General features: G+C 45.3%; 1 protein-coding gene across 3 annotated transcripts in view; it reads left to right on the top strand.

Moving 5' to 3' along the window:
- The first annotated feature begins 219 nt into the window (after window positions 1–219).
- Window positions 220–8651, top strand: part of NAXD (NAD(P)HX dehydratase) — a 66627-nt gene continuing 58195 nt past the window's right edge. Inside the window, exons 1-2 of one of the 3 annotated variants that reach the window (XM_072621973.1) lie at window positions 2786–3737; window positions 5437–5809. In XM_072621973.1, the coding sequence (XP_072478074.1) occupies window positions 5695–5809 (115 nt within the window). In that variant the 5' untranslated portion in view covers window positions 2786–3737; window positions 5437–5694. Of the gene's footprint in view, window positions 1857–1929; window positions 2055–2785; window positions 3738–5436; window positions 5810–8651 lie in introns of those variants that run through there. The other 2 variants (XM_072621974.1, XM_072621975.1) reach the window with 2 other exon arrangements.

Raw genomic sequence — 8651 nt, 5'->3', positions numbered from 1 at the left:
GTGGATGAACTGGGATTTTTACTCTCTGGGTGGTCAATACGAGAAATGGTGGTGGAGAAGAAGAGTGACTGGATCAGTCTTACCAGTTTTAAAGATATAGGCAGCCAGATAAAGGAGGATACTACTTCCATCCACACAGTAGAGGACCCAGAGGCTTTCATGGTAGGTAATCTGAGATAATTTGAGGAGGCAATCAAAATTATTGGACAATACTTGGACAAATACATTCATTTATTTAAATGAAAACAAAATTTAAGTCAAAGTCTAGAAATGTTAAACTAGCATTGAATTCTCTCCGACTGATGGGAGGTGATAGAAGAGGAGCAAGCCATTGAAAGATTTATGGTAATGCGCCCAGACATAGGTGACATGAAGGGAATAGATTGCCACTTCAAGGAAAGGCCCAGAACCTACATTGCAGGGAGGGGTTTGGCATACTGATTGGATGCTCTTCCAGTATTGAAGGACTCCAGAGTCATTCCTTCTGGCCGATGAGAATGGAGGAAGTCATCCAATTGGCATGGGGGTTGGTGGACAGGTGGGGGGGTGGGAGGTTGTGTGGACCCAGCCCTTCCCTTTTGTGGAGGGTTCTGGCCCTTTGGCAAGAAATTCAATGGAGTGATTATTTATTATGCTTCTTTTTACTTTATGTTTCCTTTTGTCTTAAATTTTGGTGAATTCTCAATTTTAATTAAAATACAAGCTAATAAAAATAATACAAGTCTTCTTTGTAAAACTGTTTTGATACTAGGTCACTTCTCCAACAGAATCCTGAAGTTTGGGATTGCCTTGTGGGTTGGCTCAGCTGAGACATGAAATAAGTGTTCAAGCATCAGAATAGGCTTCCCCCAAACACTCGAAAAGACTGACGTTCCTTTTCTGGAATTTCTCAACCACGTATGCCACAGAAACGTCCTCACCCTGGAAGTTCATCGTACCTCTGGACTTCTCACACTGGAAGTACCCTCTGCCCTTGCAGCCACTTCCTTTGACTGACTGGTTCCTTCTAGGGGCTCCATTTTAAGAAGCGCACCAAGACCAGTCCTTCCCAAGTTACTTTCCTTACTTTACCCCAGAAGGGACTCCTTCCTCCCCTCCTCTTCAGCTTCCTTGTATGTGTTGGGGCAGTGAGGCGGTCCAGTAGATAGAGGACTAGCCTTGGAGTCAGGAAACTGACACTTTAGCCTCAGACACTTACTGGCTGTATGACCTAGGTCAAGTCCCTTCACTGTTGCCTGCCTCAGTTTCTTCATCTGTAAAATGAGAGTCATAAGAGCACCTACTTCCCAGGGTTGTTCTTTGCCTCACTTCTACTGCCCATGTATCTATGTATCTATTTACTTACATGTGGTCTCTCCCGTTCATAAACTCTTGTGTTTAAAGCTCACACGCCTTCCTAGCGGCTAGCCCGGGGCCCGGCACACACAGGTGCCAGAATTCTGTCTCGGTACAGGTCTGTACAAGGCAGAGCTTGAACTCTTCCTCCTAATTTTCACCCTTCTCCTCCCTCCCCCAACACCAAACATGACCTACAAAAAGATCCCAGAGAACCCACAAACAAGCGCTGGCTTCCAGAATGGCCAGGATCTGGAAGAGGACTACGCATTGTGAAAGCCGGGATACTTTGTATCCGTGCTGTCAATCGCAGGGGTGGAGGCGGGGATTGGCTGAGCGGGTCGGAGGCTGACCTCCCTGGTGGGGGAGCCGAGCCCAGAGCCGGAGCCCGGAGCCGAGCCCCAGCTTCCGCGGCTGGCTGTGGACAGCGCCAAACCCGGAAGGGGCTCCCATGGTCTTCGCTAGACGCCTGGGAGGCTGCTTAGCCCGAGCTGGCCCCCCGCCCCTGGCTGGCAGACTAGGTAAGGGAAGATCAGGGCCGCGATGGGGGAGGGAGTTTGAGGCGGTTTAAAGAACAGAAAAGACAAACACGGCTTCCCGTCCGGATTCGCTGCCCGCGGGAGGCGCTAACGTGGGAGAAGCGGGGCTGCCGCGGCGGGCGGCCGGCCGTCTGTCTGTCCGTGCTCTGCCCCTCTGTCGCTGGCTGCCGTTGGATTCAGGTACGCGCAGCGGCCCTCGTGGGCCCTCCTCTCCGGCGGGCACGGCGGGGTGGAGGGCAGGGAGCTGGTGCTGCGCCCCGGGGGCTGCGGGGCCCGGCGAGAATGGCCTGTTAGGCGGTGCGGGGCTGAGGCGGGAGCGCAGATTCCGAGGGTGAGTGGCGGCGTGGAACGGACTTGTGGAGGTGGCCTGGGGCCGGACTGCGGGGAGAGCGGACACAAAGCTCCCTCGTCCCCCGGCCCCCTCCGGAAGGGTCCCGTTTCTAGGCCCCGGCTGCGTTACTGTTTCACGAGGGGCCACGGCCGGGGCGCACGGCCTGGAGAGGGGCGCCGGGGTACCGGGCGCGGCGTGGCCCGCGGGGCCCGCTGCTAACCCAGCCTCCCTTCCCGAGGCTTCCAGGAGGCGGGGCGCCCCGTGCCCCCGCCTCTGCGGAAGGGAGGCGGGCGGGTGAGTGCAGGAGAGGAGCGCCGGGAGGCCGGCTCTGGGTGTGCGCGGTGAGGTAGGGCGCACGGCGAGGTGACGGAGCTGGGCGGACCGGAGCGGGCCGGGCGAGGAGGAGGAGGAGGAGGAGGGAGGGGAAGGGGTGTGTCTGTATACGAGCGGTGGGCGGGGTAGGGAGGCGGGCCGGCTTGTGCCCAGCCTGCCTGCGAGCGGAGATGCCCGGAGAGGGGGCCGCGCGAGCGTCTCGGGGAGGAGGAGTGGTGGAGGCGGGGATCCGGCGGAACCCCTGCCGAGCCGGGCCGGACCGCCAGCGGCGGAGGAGCAGAGAGTCGGCAAAGGGGCGGCTTAGCCCGGGCGAGCCAGGGCGTGGAGCCGCGCCGGGCGCGGGGCGAGGCTGGCGGAGCAGGGCAGCCGGGAGCGGCCGGGGAGGCTGGGCTTGGATCGCCGAGAAGCTGGGGACGCTGCCTCGGGGAGAAGCGGCGCACACGGCCGCGGCGGCCGCAGTCCGAGCGGGAGGCTGGAGCTCTGCCGCCTCCGAGGAGAGGAACGGCGAGGGGCCGGCCCTGGGTCCCTTGGGTTCCCAGCCAGAACCGTCAAAGCCCCGAGGGTGCTTGGGTCTCGCGACTTCGCCTCTGCGACGAACGGCCGGCTCCCCAGCTCGGGCTTGGACGTGTTTGCGGATTGCCGTTTGCTCCCCTTTTTCCTTGCTCTGATACACCTATGTCTTTATCTCCCCCAAATCCTGGAAAGAGGACTGGACGACCCCCGACCCCATCCTGGGCAGGACGTAGTGATAATGATCCGCACCCGGGGGGCTTTGTGGTCTGACCCGGAGACCCGTGCCCTCCTGGGCACCTGGGGCGAAGCACATGTTCGGTCGGCTCAAGCGGGCAGCTTTGGGAACGGCCACGTAACCCGGGAGGCGGCCCGAACCCCGGGGGAAATGGGTTTGGGTACCGGACCCCGGAGCAGCGCGGGATCCGCATTCAAGGCAGCACCATCTGCGAAAGGACCGCCCCAGGAAGAGCGGGCTTGCGTGCCACATCTGCCGGTCCCACGATGAGCCGGGAGTGCCCGGACCACTCTGAGCAGGACCTTGGCGCAGGCTGGGGTCCTCCTGCGGCTGCCATGCCAGCCTGGAGAGATCGGAAGGGGAGATGGACTGGGGCAGGCTGGAACTGCCCAAGAGAACCTGGGGAGCGAGCGCCCCATGCAAGAGGAGCATCCCCCTTTTGACCATCCAGGTGAGTCCTGTGCCCAGGGGCTGCCTGTCCTAGGGGGGCTGGGACCCCGGAATACCTTTCTCGGTCTCCTGGTTAACCAGAGTCGGCCCTGGATGCCCACCTCTCACTACCTAAGCCGGATTCATCACTGGATTGCTTCTGGGGGGAGGGGTCCCATTGACTTTCAGAAATATCTTTGCCTTAAACTTCAATGTTTGCTTCTCTGTTTGTAAGCTCCATTTAAATGTTTCTTTTACTGTACCCTGAGATAACGAATATAAAAGGGATAGTCAGAGCCTTTTAAAAAATTATCTTGCTAAACATGAACATTTTTTATTTTTGATTCTTTGGCAATTAAATTTCCTGATTGACTTGTAAAAGCTCTTTTCGGGAACAGCTGCTTGATTGAAGTCCATTTAGCTGTTTTCTTACCTTGATCTAACCACTAGAAAGCTCAGTAAGTCTTATTTCAATGGGCACTTTTAAATATATTTCTTTTGTATTTGAATTTTTGTTTTCTTAAAACTTTTTTTGTAGTTATTTGGGAGGAAATTTTAAAAATTCACTTGCAAAAACTAAAAAATTAGAGCCCCAAAGCCCAGGTTAGTGATTCCTTGACCCAACTTTGGAGGCATACCCCACCCCAGGGTGCTCCAGTTATCCCAAACTAGAGAAGTGAGAGGATTCTCAAAAGAAAATTAATTGCTGCACTTTAAAATTTGCCATTTGGCATGCTTAGGAGGAAGAGAGAGTGATTACAGAAGGTTACACCTACAAAAAAAGTTGAAATTTATTGGCATGGCTAATTCTAGAAAGCCACCCAGTGTAAGTGTGTGTACTTTCCTGACTTTCTAGTTCGTTAATTCTTTTTGTTTTTTAATTTGGTGATGTTTAATTTTTTTCTGAAACCTAAAGTTGTCATCATGATACTGCTCATAAGATATTTGAGCTGTCACTTCTTGAAGCCTGTATTCCTTCAGAAAGCTAATGCTTATACTGAAGTACTTCTGAATACAAATCCAATTAATTTATGAGAGTAGACTTAAGACTTAGCGTGACTGAGGAAAGTTTTTGCTGACTGACTTAACTGAACTTCCATGTACAGTCTTTGGCATTCCTTTAGCTGAAAAATACTTTACTGTCTTGTTTAATTTTCGGAATGAAGCACAAGATTTTGAGATTGTCCTTTTTTTTATACAAACTGCTACTCTGGGATGAATGAGAATGCAGTGTGTTTGAAGGAGAGATGTTTTTTCTGTGCATTTTTAAAGTGCCCTTATGAAATATATACTCTGCACTAAAAATTAGACCCAGATCTCCCACTAAAAGTATGTTGTGCTCTTGCCTCCACTATTTTCACAGTTTTTTCCTCCAGAGTACTAAAAACATTTCTGTGTCATTGCAAGCAGAGTTCTTTCTTTTCTCAGATGGAGGCTTTTAAAAAAAAAACAAAAACAAATCAGAAAATCCCTTCTATGTTAACAGTTGTAGCCATATCTGAAAATGTGACACTGGTTAACATATAATATATATGAAATTATATATATATGTATATATATAAAACACAAGCTTGGTGTATATTTGCCAACTAAGTCATAATTAATTATTGTTCAAGTGTTTTGATGAAAATTTCTATTGAGCTGAAGTCCAATGGCCTTATACTTGATCAAAGCTGATTTTTTATGTGTATGCACTTATTCATGTCTACTTTTTGATTCAGGCTTTAAGTGCATCTATGCAGACACCAACATATTACCTTTGCCTCAATGGAAAAGATTTTTAAAAAGCCATGCCAACAGTGACACTGGACAAAATGATGGAGAAGTTCTTGCAACAAAGTATGGATACACAAGAAAAGTTTTACAGATATGAGGAGCAGAGGCTCAGAATTGAGGACAAAAGTCGAGAAACTGCGCATGCTTGAGAGCTGTGGATTTTACAAGCGTTGGGACAGATATTAGCTGCTGTTTCTCCAACCATGACTCAAAGGTCACGATCCAGACTACCCAATCCACCTCAGAGAGCAAACTATCCATCCCATAGAAAGCACATTAATTATAATGCTGTAGCAGCAACACTTTCTCCACCGATAGGTACTGAATTTTGTAGTATAGCTAAAGAGTATTTTTATTTTGAAAAGCATTTACAATTATCCCTTCCACATTGAGGTGGGCGGAGGGGGCAGTTAGTGGTACAGTGCCCCCTTCAATCTGGAAAATCCACGTAGAAATTTTTGGCCCTCCCTTCTTCAAACCAGAGAAGTCTGAATTTTTTTCTTTTTCTTTTATGGAGTATTTACAGTATCTTATTGTGAAATTTGGGCTAAATTTTTGGTTGTAGGCTCTGTGTCATCTGTTGGCCTTTGTGTATCATCTCTGACTCCTGCAAAACTCCTCAAAAATTCCTTTTTAATTTCTTGGGCCAACTCATGATATATCGAATCCTCCACAGGGGAAAGTTGAGATGTGGAAGGGATAATTGTAGTGATCCAGGTTTTCTAGTGGAACAGAAGGAAGTGGAAAGGTAACTGAATATTGGATTGTGATTTATGTACATTCTTTTTGTATTTGATATAAAATATTTTATGCTTTGTCTGTAATGCTGATTTTTTGGAGAAAATGAGATTTACATTGTTAGTAATAAAAGCAAGTGTTATACAATGTAATACATGTATACATTATAAATCTAACAGAAGGTGCTTGTCTAAGAAATTTATTACCCACTGGTCTGTTCCTTAATTCCTCTTGTTAGTGCCAAATATAAAAGAAGACATTTTCCAAATTTAAATTTCCCTTTCAGGGTATTTTTCATCTGGGGCTGTTTATTATAAATGTTAAAGGCTAACCTCAAGCAATAAATTAAGCTCTAACCAAATTGCTATCATCTGTTGTGTTTCAGTAATATTATATTTTACTGGGTTATAAATATTTAAATTGAAGTGCTTGTCACAGATGTTTAGATCACAGGTATATTTTTAAGACTTTGAAAGTAAGTTAAAAATAATGTTTGCACCACTATGTGTAAATACTTTAATAGAATACAAATAAATAGTTTATTTCAGATGATAATTTAATTTGGATAATTTATTACTGTGGTCAAGGCGCTCTTGTTTTGCAAGTTAATATTCCTGATATCTAAATCTCCTCTTTCTTCTTTCTCTACGAACGGTGGAGATTTCTTGATACTCCAGCTTTTTTCATCTAATAATCCCGTAGAATTTCTTTGTGGAAATATTGCTCTTTTTAGTTATAAGTGACCTTTACAAGCTACTGGACTGTTTTTAGACTTAATAGAGAAAGAATACTGGAAAATATGACATTTCACAATCATTTTGCCTGTGTAAAAAATATTTCACTCTGTAAAGACTCTCTTGGAGTAGAGAAACATTTAACTGGATATTTAATTCTGCTTTTATGTATGATTATACCCCATGTACCCATTGGCTTGAGCAGGGATTTTTTAACCATTTTTGTGTCATACACCCTTTTGACAATCTAGTAAAACCATGGACTCCTGCTTGGAATAATGTTTTATTTTTTAAATTGAAATAGAAGAAAATGGTATCTTTTAGTTAGAGGCTAGTGAACATAAAGGTGGAATTTTTTTCATTACAAGTTCAGGGTCTCTGAGCAATCTATGCTCTAACCACTTGGGGTCCATGCATGATAGGTTAAGATCCTTTGGGATGGACCTTAGACTAGTGTTAGAAAATATGAGATACTTCAGTAATTGACATGTATTATACATTTGATATGCAAATGATTCTTAGCTTTCCCCCCCAGTTATTTATTTTCAGGTAAGAGTGCTGGGAGAATTATATGTAAAGAAGACATTTTTAAGTGTGTGATTTATCTTTTTACTTAGAAAAAGTAGTATTATAGAATGATATACTATTAAATATCAAAGATCTCGGAGAATGTATTTCCTAATGTTTTCAAATTTTGACAGTTCTGTAAAAGATTGGCATCGTTACTACATAGTCATTGTAGTCTAGTGATTGCATTTGCCTTTGAAATGATATGATGTTAAAGACTGCTATAGTGCATCACACAATAGCTGTTACTATATTTGTGTAAATATACAGTCAATCAAATTGGATAGCTTCTAAAATATGTAGTGTATTTAAATATATTTTTTATATGTTTGAAAAATTAACCTTCATGAATATAAATCTCTACTTGGGTCCATATATAAAGAGTTACCATGGATACACACACACACACGCACACGCACATGCACACACACACACATGCACACATGCACATACACACACACACACACACAGTTATCCCTTCTACACCTCGACTTTCCCCATTGTGATTTCAGTATTATCTCAGGTTCGCATCAGAAAGTACTGTGAATGGGAAATTTTTTTGAATTTTATGGAAGCCACAGACAACACGAAAAAAGTCTAGAAACTCAGAAATGCAAAAAACAATGTATAGTATTGTATAATAACATTTTATCTTTCAGTGCTGTAAATATACAGTTTCTTTTTTAAAGTTAAAGTTTGCAAAAGCCAGCAGACAATACACAAAGCCTAGAAATGTAGAGATATCTTTAAAAGTTTAGGAACTCATAAATGCATTAACTGTGTTACTGTTATGTCTAGTATTACTTGTACAGTATGTATTTTACTGTTTGATAACATAAATGAACAGCTACACATTCTTTTTCCTTAAAATTAAATTTGTAGTAAAAGAACTGCGGTTCCACGCACTGGTTTGGGGATGCCACGCGTGTTTACAGCAATTTCTCATGTGACATCTCGCAGTGATCTCAAGTGATCTTTGCATCTTGAGTTTCTCATATCTTGTGGTATTTAAACTCCATAAACTATTAAAATCATGGGTCCCAAGCATAGTGTTCCTAGTGGTTTGAAAAGTGTTGCCAAGAGGAGAGTGATGAACTTGAAGGAAAAAGTAGAATTATTAG

Source organism: Notamacropus eugenii, chromosome 6, assembly GCF_028372415.1.
Source record: "Notamacropus eugenii isolate mMacEug1 chromosome 6, mMacEug1.pri_v2, whole genome shotgun sequence".
In the NCBI taxonomy this organism is placed as follows: Eukaryota; Metazoa; Chordata; class Mammalia; order Diprotodontia; family Macropodidae; genus Notamacropus; species Notamacropus eugenii.
This window is presented reverse-complemented; position numbering and strand designations above follow the sequence as displayed.